Source organism: Saccostrea echinata, unplaced genomic scaffold, assembly GCF_033153115.1.
Source record: "Saccostrea echinata isolate AGI-Se365-2 ecotype Australia unplaced genomic scaffold, CSIRO_AGI_Sech_v1 ptg000041l, whole genome shotgun sequence".
NCBI lineage: Eukaryota > Metazoa > Mollusca > Bivalvia > Ostreida > Ostreidae > Saccostrea > Saccostrea echinata.
In genome coordinates, this window is record NW_026889790.1 from 150,303 (window position 1) to 166,779 (window position 16,477).

At 35.1% G+C, this 16,477-nt stretch overlaps 3 protein-coding genes across 4 annotated transcripts; 2 read left to right on the forward strand and 1 right to left on the reverse strand.

The window, feature by feature from the left end:
- Window positions 1–954: 954 nt before the first annotated feature.
- On the reverse strand, window positions 955–5,353 carry LOC133200673 (N-alpha-acetyltransferase 25, NatB auxiliary subunit-like). The gene is made up of 2 exons (XM_061336436.1): window positions 5,081–5,353; window positions 955–3,786 (listed from the first exon to the last, which is right to left on the reverse strand). Exons 1-2 carry the CDS (start codon window positions 5,324–5,326, stop codon window positions 1,114–1,116), a joined length of 2,919 nt encoding a protein of 972 aa, XP_061192420.1. The 5' UTR covers window positions 5,327–5,353; the 3' UTR covers window positions 955–1,113.
- A 110-nt stretch (window positions 5,354–5,463) lies between these two features.
- On the forward strand, window positions 5,464–7,643 carry LOC133200674 (uncharacterized). Of its 2 annotated transcripts, none has more exons than XM_061336438.1 (2): window positions 5,464–5,560; window positions 6,973–7,643. In XM_061336438.1, exon 2 carries the CDS (start codon window positions 6,982–6,984, stop codon window positions 7,390–7,392), a length of 411 nt encoding a protein of 136 aa, XP_061192422.1. In that variant the 5' UTR covers window positions 5,464–5,560; window positions 6,973–6,981; the 3' UTR covers window positions 7,393–7,643. The 2 variants fall into 2 exon arrangements, with proteins under 2 accessions (XP_061192422.1, XP_061192421.1); XM_061336437.1 differs by having other exon boundaries at window positions 5,491–5,564.
- A 4,700-nt stretch (window positions 7,644–12,343) lies between these two features.
- LOC133200880 (uncharacterized) lies at window positions 12,344–15,526 on the forward strand. Its single transcript, XM_061336697.1, has 2 exons — window positions 12,344–12,492; window positions 14,762–15,526. The coding sequence occupies exons 1-2, from the start codon at window positions 12,478–12,480 to the stop codon at window positions 15,215–15,217; spliced, it is 471 nt and encodes a 156-aa protein (XP_061192681.1). The 5' UTR covers window positions 12,344–12,477; the 3' UTR covers window positions 15,218–15,526.
- Window positions 15,527–16,477: the final 951 nt, after the last annotated feature.

Below are 16,477 nucleotides of genomic sequence, written 5' to 3' on the forward strand. Positions count from 1 at the left end.
ACTATGTAATTGTTGCATAATGCTTCAATATTGGCAATTCTAGCAAAAAGTAATGTACATGTATATATTCATTTACGTTTAATATGTACTCTATACAGAATGAAAATAAAGTAACAGTACTTATAAGGGTTGAGGTAAATCATTCACAATTTACTTAGCAAAAGGATAGAGGCATACAAAGTGAGGACTATTCTATTTCCGACTCTCAGTTTTCAAAGTTCGTACATGTACTAGAAAACAATTATTTTCAAAAAATAGGTAATCAGAAATGTCTTTGACACATTTGATTTTTTATTTCATGTATCTAATGGCATAAAGGTTTGGCGTGTCAGGAAGACAAAAATATCCTAACAGTATTTGAATTCTCAAAACAACAATTAAGATATAGCAATAAAATACGCGCGATTTGTTTTAGGTTTTTAATTTCATGATAAAGGCGTTAACCTCTGTATTACACGGTCTCCTAATCAGTGTAGATTTTCAGACTAGCTGGTTTATAAGTAAACGAGTTTGTTGGGGTATATCATTTTTTTTCATTAGGAAGAAAAACCCATAAAATTTCATACAGAATGCGTTCAGAGTACTTTTATTTTTAAACAATGTATTTATCTTCCGTACATTGTAAATACATACCAGTATGCAAAATGGAAAGTTTACCAATGTCTCTTTCTTTTAAAAAATTACTTTGTCCCAGATCATGCGCTGAAACAGGATCTTCCTCGCCTTGTTAAAATTTGTTGAAATTATACATAAAGCAGGTGCGATTTACGTCATTGATACAACGTAAACCCGCAATTTTTAATAACGTCACAACTATTGTAACGTCATTTACGTGTGACGTAAGGTTTTTTGGCAATTCAAAAATTTACGTTGGCAGCGAAAGGGCTATGCTTTTATCTCAAAGGTCATGAATTAATTTTTATATACAAACACTACAGGAAAAAATAAACAATGTTGCGTGTATAAAACCATTGTATATTGATCAATCAAAAAAAACAAACAAATACAGCCCAATGGTATCAAAATCAGTACTTAAAGTGTTCCAAGCTCTGGAGTAAGTCAGGTTGTGTTTTTTAAAAACTCTTTTATAGTAATATTCTATAAAATTTTATGTCACAGTCTTAGACTACTGAAATATTGTAATTTGTTATGGATAATTTCACACACTTCTCGGGATGAAGTCTGATAGCTAGTCTCAATACCCTTCAACACCTCCTTCCGAACCTCAGTAGCCTCGGGAAAATCACTGTCCTCCGTCTCAGCTATACCCAAACTGCTAAAGTCTACAGATAAAAGCACGGGGTCAAGGTCACGCATGGCTACATGCATATCCTTGGCACAAGAGTCAAAACTAGCAACAAGCTTTGTAAAATTAGAGAAGATGGCAGGAAGTGGCGGTGGAGTCTCGGCTTTCTTCTTCCGACATCTCTTGTTCCAGGAAGTTTTCAGTGGTTTTAAGATTTTGTGGCAGACCCCTGTTAAGATGGCTGAGTGGGACAGAGTTTCCACCAGTAGAGAGAGGTTTTCAGCCACAGCAGCATTTATGGATTTCTTCCCATCTATTTCTGTAAATAGAGTACCTCTGTATTTGGTTAAAAGGCTTGTGAGAATTTCTGGAACTTTTTGGGAAGGTGATTCTTGTTTTTCATTTTCTGAGTGCTCTAAATCCTCCGACTGCAATTTGAACACATGTAAAATATACTCAATCATTGAACACACAACTTGGTAATGTCCATCTGCAAGATATTTGGATATCCGTGTTGGACTTGGGCCTTGTAGAGAGTAGTTGTAGGCTGTGCTGAATTCCTTTTCATATTCCTTGGCATGTTCACACAGCTGTTTTCCAAGGGATTCTAGAATTTCATTTGCAGCCTTTTTATCTGGACCTACTCCATTGTTCATGTTTTTTGTGTTGGATCCCACTTCCTGACCAAGGCTTACTGCACAAGCAATAATTCGTAAAGTCAAACTTCTAATTCTTAGCCAGGCTTTTTCTTCATTAAAGGAGAAATCAGAGGCTGCTTTTGAATTATAACATTCTTTTTCCCATGCTTCCATGATTCGTAGATCACGATTATCACAGAGTTTTTCAAAATCCGCAGCAGGTGCTCCTTCTTCAGACGGATCGATCTCCATGTAGGTCACCATCTGCTCCGCACTCTGATGACTGGACGTCTCCAGAATAAGGTCCAGAAGCATACTTTCCACTTTTGCACAAGCATACTGTAGGGAATTCTGTAATTTGTCCCTGAATCTCACAAATTCAAATATTTTATTGAATGAACCATATTTATATGCTGCAATCAAATACTCCGCAGTTTCTTTGTGGTTCACAGCAAAGAATTTGAGCATGCTTCCAAAGTTTGCACCAGCAGCAGCAAAATGTCCTAGCCTGATCATGTGATTGGAAATAAGATATCCAAGTGTGTCATTCATAATGTGTTTAACCTCTAGACTCTCATACAGTTGCTGACAAGGACCATAAGCACCCAGTTGGGAAAACAAGTGAATAAGCAGCACCTTGAACTGAAAATTGGCTGGGCAGTTTTTGGAGCCTCTCTGAAGCTGGACAATAGCTTCTATAAGGTAATGCTGATCTTTTGTTTCCTCCCATACTTCAACTAAAAGGTAGGCTGCCATCAGCAAAAAATTGTCAGAAAACTGAATGTCTGTGATAAGGAGATCTTTGCCAAACTCCAAGCCATGGTGATACCTCTGTATACATTCTTTGGACAAAGCAAGTTTTTCTGATAAGGTTTTGGTGTCAAGGATTCCAAGATACCTTGCCAATTGGAGAATGGTCAAGTGACGTTGCATAACTTTCATGTCCGAAGCGAACACAATGCTGCCATCAGAATTATGTAGATCTAGGGATTTTGTGAATAAGTCAATCATTTCCACTTGTTGTGGTTTTGTTATTAAATCAGTAAACAGTTTCATATCATCATAACAACAGCTTTTGTCTCCAAATGTCTTAAAGTATTCCTGTAAAAGCTCCAGGGGTGATCCTGTAGGCTCAAGAGAAAGCTCTTTGTTTTCCCCAAGCATCTTGATCAGTTCTAGCTGTGCTAGGTAAGGGCCCCGCAATGGCCTCTCTCCTGAACAAGATGTAATGGTCTGACCAATGAATGCACATGCCATGTCAATGCTGTGATCAGTTTCACAGTCTTTAGCATCTTCTGGTGGTGTCCATTTTGATTGCACAATTTTCAAACAAGAAGAAAGATAGTCTTTCCAATACTGCCAATGATCTGGATTTTCTTTCAACAGAAACTTGAACTTTGCATTTGCATCAGGCCACTTATTCAATTCTGAAAACATTTCTGCAGCTTTCTTTTCCTTAAAGAAGGTTTCACTTGTCAGTTTCTCCCCTAAAGGCCCTGTTACTACTTCATACGCTTCCTCCCACTTCCCTAGAAGATTTAGAATAATCAAGTACAGCTGTACTTCTGCCTCTGCATTAATCTTATTCTCGTCTATGTACTTCTTGATCATCCTCTCTGCCAGTGGAAGAAACATTCCCTTCGCTAGCTTTTCGTTATCGCTTGTCTGACTCTGCATGACAATACTCATCACTGCCCAGAAGTAGTAGGGGTTCTTGTTTGGCTGAAGTCGATGGAGCAACATAGCAGTCTGCTGCTGTTTTTTGTAATCACCCAGGCGGACATAAGCCATAAACAGAGCTGATAGAATATCTTCATTTTCTGGGCAATTCTTCCGGGCATTCTCATACAGGTCTGCGATGGCCTCCAGTCTATAGAGCTCTCTGTAACATATGGCCATTGCCTGCAAAATAAAAATCATTATAAATAGTGGCATGATAATCAAACAAGACTTTATTTGTTACCATTCATAACAATTAACCCAATGTTTTGAACTTCATCCTTTGATAACCAACTACTAAATTACAGATATAGCGAAGTATAATCTCACAGGTCCCAGTGACTTCGTCACAAGCGAGTTTTACTTAATCATATTTTTAAGGAAATGGTTTTTGTTACCAAAACTTTAAAATAATATATAAAATCTACAATTCTAAGACCTACTGGTATTAATTTTTAAAAATGACTATCCATGACACAATGGAATTCTCTCATATTAGCTGTACAGCTGAACAGACTGATATTATTGTATAGAGTAAACATATCATAAAGATCCAGGTAACATATAAATTGGTGTGGCAAGTTTTAAACTAGATTGAATAACATGACAGAAGTTTGCAAGCTTCCTGTTAAAATCACTAAAAGCAATTGCTCTCTAGGTTCAGTAATTCTTTTTATAAATAACTTAAGTTTTTATGCGTTAGTATCAACCATACCTAAACCTTGTGACATAACCAGTCTCTAACAATGCCATTTTCTTTTGAATTACGTCATGAATTATACTACAATTTATTCGGACTGATAGAATTTGCTTTTGACAGATAGGGCACATTGAGTCATCAGTCCGAATGACTGATAGAAATATTTGGTTTTTGGAAACTGGCTTTTTAGCCTAAACAAAAACCTGAATTGTCAAGATAAACAGATCAATATTAAATTTGATGCACATTGATTTTGAGGAAGTTTTACCGACAAATAAAAATGCATTGAAACACGAAAATAATACAATCAAGTCATGGATTTTGGAAAAGGAGGAGTGTCCTAAAAAGAGCACTGGGCGGCAGTAGGGAAAGTGCAGGCGGACTGCCCTGTGGAAATAATCAAGATGGAATATTACCGAAAGCGAAAATGACTGCATTCCTCCTTAAGGTCGTACTCCATATAATTTGGAGTTAAGATACCTCGCCTTTCATATTATGGGGTAATTTTATTTTGATTTACAAAAAAGTGCCCTGCCTTCTTCGCAACTTTTTTAAAACTCATATCTTAATTGTCCTAAAATATATTCAAACATTGTGAATACCTTTACAGAACAATAACCTGAAACATTTATTTTTAACTTTCTTATGTTGTGTTAAATACGAATTATCTGCCCTTTGAGATCAGACTGGCATTTCAATCAGTGTACTATTCATACGGGCAATTAAATTTTGTAGTTTTCTTATTCACATCAGAGACAGAATAAAAACAGCGCATGCCTGTAGGGTAGCTTCATCTGTAGGGTGTTGAGAATGAATTTCGTCTAGAATCACGGTACTCTCATCATGACGACCAAGTCTCAACAAGGCAAGTGCTTTCAAAACTTTTGCACATTGGAAGTATTTGTGTTTCTTTAGAGCTTTTTCTGCCTCCTGTATGGCTTTCTTGTTATTTCCGTTATCCAGACAATCATAAATTGGACGAAGACGCCTTTCATTGACATCCACATGGCTACCGGATGCCATTTTTGGAAATGCAAACGTGTTTTAGACATCGATTTTTAGGAGTATTCAGATGTCTGTGTTCTTAAGCGTTCATACGACGCCGTTTTCCGGAGTTTTCAATCTTGTTTCAAATGATTTGTCAATTAGGGTCAAACATCAGTTTCCAGTTTCATATCCATGAAGAAGAAAGTAACTGTTTTTGTAAACATTAAGTCAGAAAAGGAAAAAGAGGATCTTTCATGCACTGACATAAATGTAAGTGATTTATATCTGTCAGTGAGGACGGGACAATCTTTAGCCGATCATGAAGCATTTCTGTATATGTAATGTATAGAACAAGTTGACAACATTAACTTTTATCGTCGAGGATATATCTGTCAGGTCCGGTACAATCACTACAATTAGCTACGTAGCTTAAATTACCTACATAGCTTTATTTAGCTACTCGAAGTAGCTTTAATTAGCTACTCAATCATACTTATTTCTTAAATGAGCATTTTTCAGCATGATTGAAAAATTGTACTTTAATGCTGTTAAAGTTTTTAACTTTAAACTGATCTGAAAACAAATCAAATCAAAGTATAAAAAGTTTTGAAGCTATATACAACAGTTTATTTGTGACAAAAAAGTTTATTAGTGAATGAAATAACAAATGTAACAGGAGATGAAAAAAATGTAATGGGCCAGACCAGGATTCAAACCTTTGCCTCCTGAATCTCCAGTCTAAGCTATCTGGCCAGTGGCCACTAGAGATTAAACCTGTCTGACCGCAGTATTCCTCCATCCTCAATGGCCTACACCCACCAAGATACCAACCCAGGCTTTTCCCATGCAGTTCTTTCACCTTTCACATCCAAAGCATGGCACATCACCATATATGTAACAGGAGAGGACTAGATCAGGATTCAAACCTGGGTCCCCTCCAGTTAGATGCTTTACCAACTAAGCCATCCAGGCCGATATCCATGGACCAAACCATCACACAAAGAAGACCAGTTCCGGTTAACATGATAATTTATTGGTTAAAATTCAGCACAATGTGAAGTAATCATACTTATCAATGTCTAACTGCACACAAGGTGGTGCATAGTTACTCAAACAATAGAAATAAATCTTTTGCTTAAAATTGTTCAAAAGTAGCAATGAATGTTTAAGCTGTCTTTGCTCTTTTTAAAATTCTATTGTACAAATATTAGTAGTCACATACTTCGTCAATTTTAAATAAAAAGCCAACTTGTAAAAACTTGCATTAAAAATAGCTAAATCAAGCTACTTCAAGTAGCTAAATAGCTACATAGGTAATTTAAGCTAGATAGGTAAATGTAGTGAATGTACGGACCTTTCTGTACCTTGAAAATATTTAATATGAACTGTGAAGCCATGGCATGAGTTTAGAAACATGATACCGAGAACATTTTACCTTTTATTTCATTCTAAACTATTTGTCATGTTGTTGTGCACCACAGTGACGCATTTAACCAAGTTAAACTTAACAATTGAAAAAAAAAAAATACTTATTGTACATGTATGTCATTTTCCTAGTATCAGTTTTTATGTATAGGGCTGAGGTGTTTTGTTAGTACATGTACTAGTACAATCATTTTATGATAGTTTATTGGTGAGATAGATAAGGGGTGATTCTTGATACTTTTTTTTTTCTTTTGAAGTAAAGAGAAATGGCAGGTGTGATGGGAATGGCATTTATTCCTTATTACAATCAACTGATGACAATCCTGGAGACAAATGATGAACTAAAGAAAAGTGCTAGAGGTATCTTCAAGCAAATGGCTTGGGCAGCTGGAGGGACAGCTGTGGGTGGAGTCCTTCTAGGCCCCCCTGGCGCCATGGTTGGGGGAGTGGCAGGATCCATGATTGGTTATATTTGTTCTGATGAGTACACTGCTATGATTAAAGTGTTAAAAAATTTAAATGATGAGGAGAAACAGAAGGTTGTGAAGGCTGTACAGGAATTAGTTGGGACCTCCTCCATAGAAGCCCTCACTAGATTCATCTCACAACAAGTACAAAGAGACATGCTTTTAAAACTGCTCAGAGATTTTGTAGGTGACATTCAAAAAGGAGGATAACATTTTATCCACTTTATGCAAATATCATGCAAGAGTCATGGTTGAATGAATTTCAGAGCAGTTATTTTTGCTGAATACCTGTTAACATTTCTGTGAATCAGACATTAAATGAAATAATATCTACAACTTTTGTATGATTCTGAATTTAATTGTAGTTCTATATGATTCTTTCATTACAGAATTTGAGTTAATCCCTCAAAGGATATGTAATAACAACATGGATATTCTTTTATTAAACTGACTTGTTTAAGACCTTTTCATTTTTTTTATGTGTCCCATAATATGCTATGATTTTGAATGCACTGAAAATTGTAACATATTTATATTTTCATTTTAAGAATGACTTTTAGCTCACCTGAGCTAAAAGCGCAAGTTAGCTTTTCTGGTCACATTTTGTCCAGCATCTGTCTGTAAACTTTTCACATTTTTGACTTCTGAAGAACAACTTGGTCAATTTTAAGCAAACTTGCCAAAAAGCATCCCTTTGGTGAAGGGTATTCAAGTTTGTTCAAACAAAGGGGATATAATTTCAGAATTAGTGAAAATTTAAAGGCATCTTTCAAAAATCTCAAGAACCACAGGGCCAGAAACTTATGTGAAAGCTTCATTACGTAGAGTAGATTCAAGACTTTTTCAAACTATTACCCTAGGGGGTAGGGTGTGGCCACAATGGACAAATCAAAGTATTACATAGAAATAATTCTTTAAAAATCTTACAAGAACGGCAAAGGTATGATTAGTGATATTTAAATGGAAGCATTCTCAGTAGTGTAGGTTCATGTTTGTTCAAATCACAACCCCTGGGGATAGGGTGTGGCCACAATAAGTGATTAATGTTTAACATATATAGGAAAAAATATTTAAAAATCTTTTACTCAAGAACAGCAAAGGCATGATAAGTGATATTGATATGGAAGAATCCTGAAGGTAGCATAGATTCAAGTTTGTTTAGATTATGACCCTGTGGTAGGGTGGGGGCAAAGTAGACGATCAAAGTTTTACATAGGAATGCATGTATAAAGAAAAAAATCTTTTCAATAACAGCAAAGACATTACTGTATACAGGGTTATTTTCGCCCTTTCACACCTGCGAACAATTTTGTCCCTTTCAAATTCACCTAGACACAGTTCTGTTTTAGAGATAATGCTGTTTTCTTTGAATTCAACCCATTTTAAATTTGCCCAATTGTGAGGAGGTTAAAAGGGCGAAAATAAAATGGGGGCAAAAATTTCCCTGCATACAGAATTAGCATATTAATATAGAAGCACCCTGTAGGTAGTGTAGATTCAAATTTGTTCATATCATGACCTCTGGGGGTAGGGTGGGGCCACAATGGACAATCAAAGTTTTACATAGGAATATATAGGAAAAAATCTGCTGATGAAGAACAGCAGGCAATTAGTGACTCACTCAGGTGAGCATTGTGGCCTATGGGCCTCTTGTTTGTTTGTGCTGTGATGTATAGAAAAATAATTTAATAAAATTGAAACAGATGTATTGTTAATAATTTATACTGTTTGATTTTTATCTTTAACTACTAAAATTTTAAAGTTTGTTTATGAATACACATACTTTTATATTAGTCTTTTTTATTTTCAGAAATCTTTTTGTATATTCATTTTTTTGTAATTTTTGGCAACACTCTTGAATCATTAAAGTATTTCATTTTTTTAACACTGTATTTGTTCTATTTCATAATTATATTGACTATACTATAAGTTTAACTGAGGCAGATTTTCTAACATTTACATTTTACTTGTCACTGTCTTGCCCAGACTATGTGCTCAACTATTCTTTAAACAATTCTTAAACATTCCATCGAGTTTTATCACTTTTTACAGTACACAGTAAAGTCACTTTGAGTGAACAAAGGGCACTTGACATATGGATGGTGTAACCCCCCCCCCTTTCTTGAGAATTTTTTTAGACACTATAACTTAACAAAAATACATGAATTCATAGCTCATCATACCTATATTCTGATATCTGGTCTCATTTTCAGAATCTGTTTCTTTTTTAAGTTTTAGAGATAGCCTCTCTACGGTAAGTAAAAATATTAAAGCATGTAGTGGCAGTCTGTAAAACTTACCAAAAACAGAAAATTTATCTTGTCCAACTCCTTGCCATACATGGTTCATTTGTAAGAATTTGTTCTTTCGCTAGTTTGTTTCATACAGAATATTGTTATTAGACAAGACAACTTAAATTTACTTAAAAGTAATACATGGATGGGAACATTGTTTTCAATAATTACACTGTTCTTAAACCATAGGACCTAAATTTACTTTAAGAGTAAACTAGGAACAATTAAGCTAATCCTTGCTGATAAACTGAAAACTGTGACTGTTTCGTGTTTTTTCGAAGTTAACATAAACTTCATCAAATGGCTTAACTTAAGTAACTGACAATAGACTTTCTATAGTGAAACCTCTTCTGTCTTTGGATACTATCCACAGTTAATATCAGGAGATGTTTCATAGAAGACATGGAGTCTTTGATTTTAAAGGTCATTTGAGTCAGGTGACCTATTGCTATCTCTTTTTCATCCATGATTGTTCGTCGTGTGTTGTCCGTTAACATTTGAACATTTTCTGCTTCTTCTCTGGACTGCTGAACAAATTTCGACTAATTTTGGCATGTACGTCTATAGGTAAAGGGGATTAAAATTGTGAATTTCATTGTCCCATCTGCCCCCTGGGGCCTGAGAGGTGGGGCTAAAACCATCAAAATTAATGCATTTAAAAAAAATCTTCTTTCTTCTGGAAATCAAGCCAAAAAAATGTTGGCGTAATTGTAACAAGCATTGAGCCCTCAGTCAAAATTATGAAATCCATGGCCTCAGGATCAGGGGGTTCTGGTACTAGGGTGGAGCTCTATGTATCATATTGTGAAAATACATAAATTCTTCAAAAATCTTCTCTCCCCCTGTATATTTATTACACGGACTAAGGCCAAAAAAATTAATCAATAGTTCCTCCAGCACCAGATCAAAAACTTCCGCATTGATCAAGTTTATTGACATAATGAAAAGGGAAATACAATCTAATTAAATTTCTATTTTTCCAAGTTGAAAAGGAAAATCGAGTTATTCCCCTTTTTCATAAATGCTAATAGCTAGACGTTCTTATTAGATAAACTTGTTAATTTATACGGTATTTTATGAATTAACTTTTAAACAAAAGTTTGGAATAACATTATTTAAGGTTGAACACATATCATAATTAATGTAAGAGAACAAAAAAAGAGTAAGAATCATTTGATCTATCATTTTGTTGAATGACTGACATGAAAAAAGGTATAACACCTGCTAAAAAGAAATCTGCCTGCCTGCCGCATTGAATTTTGAAAATTTGAGATTTTTTTTAACCTAAGTACATAGATTTAATAATCAAGAGTGTCTCTTCAAAAGTTTTGAAGTGCATGGCGCCTGGGTCTGGAGTTCTGATGTTGAAGCAGGGCTCTAATGGTTATGTATGGTAAAATGCATTAATTCTAAAATCTTTCAAAAATAAATCTTTTTCTCTGCTCTTGGGTGTTCAGAATACAAACTAAGTGCATGGTTATGATGAGCAAGAGTGCTTCTTCCAGAATTGTGAAATTCATGCGCCCTGGGTCAGGTGTTCCGGAGTTAGGACTGGGCTGTATTGATCATATAAGGAAAACGCATTTATTCTTTGAGTATCTTTTTCTCTGCACCTGTATATTTAGAAGACAAATTAAGTGCATGATTATAATGTGCAAGAATGCTTTTTTTTTTTTTCAAAAATTTTGGAATTCATGGCGTCTGTGTCAGGGGTACTGGAGTTAGGACAGAATTTAGATTGAAAGGTCAATTATTTTTAATTCTAATTTAAAGAAATGCTTTACTTAAAACACAAGTTGCACTGTAAAGAGGGAAAATGCTGTAATTAATGATTCAATTAAAATACCGCGAATATTCTTTCTCTCTCTCTCTCTCTCTCTCTCTCTCTCTCTCTCTCTCTCTCTGACCCCATTAATATCTTTTGGCGACATAATACTAGTATTCACATTTTTGCAGCGTACATCGTTGTCTACCACAATATGTACCAATATGTAGGTACATTTTGTGGCCCATTCTGCATGGAGGAAAAAATGCTCATCTCTTAGATCGGCACATATTGTCTCCAGTGTCAATACATGTATGTAGAGTTGGATGGCACTATGCGCATTGATGGTATAGGTATATATACAGGTATATATACATATTCACGCCGGCGACAATATGTACAGGGCAACAAAATGTACCCCCCCCCCAATAATTTCTGAAAAGATGTTCAAAGATTTTTCTTTGTAAACTTCTGTTTGATACTTTTAAATACGTTCCCTTTGGTCTTTATGTAGATGTTGAACATGATTTTTCCCATTCAGGGACTTCAGTCATGTTGTACGGTGTCGTTTTCGTCAGCAAGGGCGAAACCAAGATTTCCGGGGGGAGGGGCATTTTAAACAGTTAAATGGTTCGAAACGTGTTTGTTCGACTGATTTTGGTAGGGGGTGGAGGACATAAATGCTCGTGCAATTCTCTCTCTCTCTCTCTCTCTCTCTCTCTCTCTCTCTCTCTCTCTCTGGAATGGTTCAGGTGTTTGTCATATAGCTGTTTTAAAAATGTCTTTGAGTTTGACATTGTGGTAATGAATATGACAAGACCAGTGTCGTTAAACTTTTATGTGAAATAATCTATAAAATTTAACTAGTCATTGTTAACTGAAGCAGTTGGAGATGAACAATCTTCGTCAGACATTTCAACAAGCTTAGTCGTTTGTCTTCTGTCACAACCCATCACAGGGAAATAGGAAGAAAGAAACGCAGTGTTAATTAATGCAGTAAAACAAATTAGCTAATCTGCATATTGTACTTATCGTGTCAGGACAATATGAAGAGGAATTAATCAAATATTTATGATGTCAAGTCGCAATATACTTTACGCAACATATTAAGGATGCGCTGGACAGCTTCACAAAGTGTTTTATCGCCAGTAATTATAGACGCTTTATAATCCCGCGGGGCAGGGGAAATGGCCTAATAAAAAAACTGCTTCTTAGTTACCGGGCTACGACGTCTCCATGTTACCAGTAAAGGTAAATCTCTCTCTCTCTCTCTCTCTCTCTCTCTCTAAGAATGGGATTGATTTTTTTTAAAATGATTCCTTGATTTGCATTGTGACATAAAATTTTGCTTTTCGGTGACTGTAAGACCTCAAAAGAAATATATATTTTTTGTTGTTTATCAAAATATGATGAAGCGTGTACATCCATTAATGTCAATATTGACACATTAATTTTAATAGTTCCCTTTATAACGACAACACAATAGTACCCGGGGTGTGTTATGAGATTAGCTGGACTATCTCCGGGTTGATATAAAATCAATCACAACAAAACATCGATGATGATGATTACATCACTGATAACAGACACCTGGCCGGAGGAAGCCTAGGCTATATATATATAAGTCAACATATTGTTTGTTTGGGGTATTAGATATCAGACAGACAATATTTGGCTTCTTTTTCTACAAACAATCGTGTGATCGACACGGTCCAAATGAAAAATCATTTTCTCAGGAAAAATACAATTTTTGGGAGGAAGGTAAGGGTCTTCACTTGTTGAAAGATACGTGAAGCTTAAACTTAATTGTATGGTGACAAAACAGAGGCATATTTTCAAAAAGAAAAAAAAATCAAAAATACGTGATTTTTTTCCATTCTATTGTGTTATGTAAGTTAAATCATAGTCTATAAATTCAATCAAGCATGCTTCGCAGCTGTTCGATTGCTGAACATGGTTGAATGATTAGATCCTAACTCGCTGTTATAATAGGAATCGTGAGTCGCGTTGTATAGAAGTGATTGTTAACTGGAAATTAATCAAGAGAAAGTTACCCCCCCCCAAAAAAGGAAAGGGTTTAGCAATATATTAAGGTAAGTTTTACCTGGTCGGACCCCTTGTGATTAAATAATTACTAAAATATAGCGCTGTAATTAAAAAAAAACAGAAATGGGGAATGTGAAAGTTTTAACGACTTAAATGTAGATCAAAGATTGCTGTCTGTAATCAGACAATTTATGTTTCCTGAAATTAAAGTTCTGGAACTCTTTTTTTTCTCAGACAATCAGTCTATAATAGACCAAACTTACTTGAACAAAATTATTGTTATTGCGTTACTCAACATATATATGATGTTTCAAAACAAAGAGAGGGCAGATAGATCAACAATTTATTATTAATTAATGAGAATCTTGGAGCTCCACCCAAGTATTAAGAGTAGATTCTCAGAATAATATCTTTTTGACATATGCTTCCTGTCTGTCGCTGCGTGACATTGGTTGGAGGAATTCATTAATTGACATTTAAGCAATGAAAATTAAGGTTCAACTAGTATTGAAATGAAGTTTATATTACCTTCAGTGTTCATACTTATATTTGTTCTAAAATTAGTATACATACTTATATACAAAAAAGACGGGAGGATTGCGTACTTTAAAATACCTGTGCTCTCGACTTCATAATAAATATAATATTATGTATATTAAATTTAAATTCTTAAATATAATTATCTTTCAAATTCTTATTGTTCTTCAGTTAGTTTCAGAAAATTCTTAACCGTTGCGTTGCTTTGTTTTTACGTTATCATGAAAGACTTGAAAATACAATTTTACTATGTATGTATGTATGTACCTGGGTACACAGATTTGTCCGAATTAGCAGGGTCAGCGGGTGGGGAAACATTACGTCCGAGTGATTGATCAACTTGTAACACAGGTCAACCAAACTATTGTACGTCGTTATATAATTTATATTCTTCATTTTATATTAGTATAGACATTCAAACTATTTATATCCCCTTTAGAGCGGCGTTCTAACAAACTATTGCTATTATATTACGACGAACAAGAGAACACTATATTTAAACTCTGGGTCAAAAGGTTATGATCTATAGTGTAATGAATTCAAACAATGATCGGGTGTAACAAAGCTCAACTTTAATGCTACGTAATGTTTAGACATTGCGCAACACTATGTCCACAATGTCTGTATTGACCTTTATAAGTCAGGGGAGTTCAAGTACCCTTATCCAAATCATTAAACATGAGAATAAGTTCACAATATTATACTAATGAACCTTATTATTAGAGTTCCTACAGTTTGTCTTAACCACAGATGTAAGCGTTGAACAATCGGTGTGCTATCCCTGATTGTAAAAGGGCGGGGTGCTAGAATTCCGTGATATATTATATGTAACTTGTCAAATCGTGACTTTCAGGACAAGTGTAATATTGGTGATTGATTTTGTGTGAGAAGTCAGTGTTAAATTATATGCTTTATTCGTGGTTTTATTCAATTCCAGATGAAGTACTACCCTTCAGAGATTCCCGACTCCGGCTGGGTTAAACCCACTATCGTGTTTATGGACAATAATGACAGATACGTCAGTCAGTGGCTTCTAGACTGTGAAAAATACAGTGTTCAGAGTGTGAACAAAGAGGAAAAACCAGACTATCCCCCCGCCTCACAGTGTGGCTCCAGTGAAATTTACTGCGAAGTGGCAGACATTGCAACAGATGATCGGAAAGAAATTCAGAGGTGGTCCACTTGGCGAATCAAAGTGAACGAACAGCTGATTAATAACGTGTTGGTGGTGGACCAGCTGTATGCGGAAGTGGACAGTGACACAAAAGAGGAAGTGCCGTCCAGCGCCAATTGTTTCCAGGAAGCCTCCAAAAGCATGCGAAAATCATCAACAGACTTATCGCTGCCAGATTTCACCGTGTACGGAATACCCCGAGTCCGACTCGGAAAGTAGATGTGAATTTGGAGATTACAATGTAATAATTGTTACTTATTACAATCACAGTGCAATAATACGTGACAGTGGTTTAGTATTATATAGCAATGTTTTGTATATTTGACACAGAATACCACAATACCAATTCCAGTAGTGCTTTCAAATTTGAAAACTTAATTATTCAGTTTCCCTGAAATTTATATGCATGTATACTCCTCAACAGAATACCACAATACCAATTCCAGTAGTGCTTTCAAATTTGAAAACTTAATTATTCAGTTTCCCTGTAATTTATATGCATGTATACTCCTCAACAGAATACCACAATACCAATTCCAGTAGTGCTTTCAAATTTGAAAACTTAATTATTCAGTTTCCCTGTAATTTATATGTATGTATACTCCTCAACTTTGTAGAAACTAGAATGTAAAGGTGTATCGATCATTTTATTAAAAAGTGAAATGAATAATAAATTACACCAAAAGCTTTACTTTTTCGTTTTAAGCAGTGTTTTGTTTTGTTGTTTTAATAGTTTTTTTTAAATATTTCAAGTTGGATCAATAACGACAATTATGTTCAGTGTGCGATCAGCTGACAGTTCAAATCAATCATAAGCCAGTTAAAAAAATCAAATTAAATCACTGCAGGTTAACTTTAGTACGATCACTGCAAAAATAATCCATTAATCATGCATCTTGTAATTAATCACGGACTTATCTCAGTTGACACGTGTTAACGTCATTTGATCTTATCTTAAATCTGTTGCGATTACAACATTAATCTTTGTATGATCCGCTTTTGGATCAGGATGTAGATAGAAGACGCAAGTGGTCGCTGAAGAAAAAAGAAAACAAAGCAAAACAGCTGATTACCCGAAGGCACGTTGCTACATGGTACGGATGACTGTTACACAGACCCGTTTTGTAAAATGGTGTATTTAATTTTTTTTTTAAAATATAAATCAAAATGTCTTAATACTTTAAACACACTTCTGTATAAGACAGTTTTTGTCTTTGTCTTTGTTTAAACATGCTTGTGAACAGCTGGTGAAGAATAGACATCAGTTGTCTTATCCCCAAGACAGCAACTATTTTCCAAGACGCACATGTCTCTGTCTTATCCAACCAAAAAAAATCTAAACATGGGATAATTGGTAACAATTGAAGGAATTTTGGAATAAATGTCAGTGTTCTAATCTCAGCAGCTCATTGGCTGGAATTATTTAACAAGGCATAAAAGTATGATGAATAAAATGTCACTACAGAGAGAACCAATTAA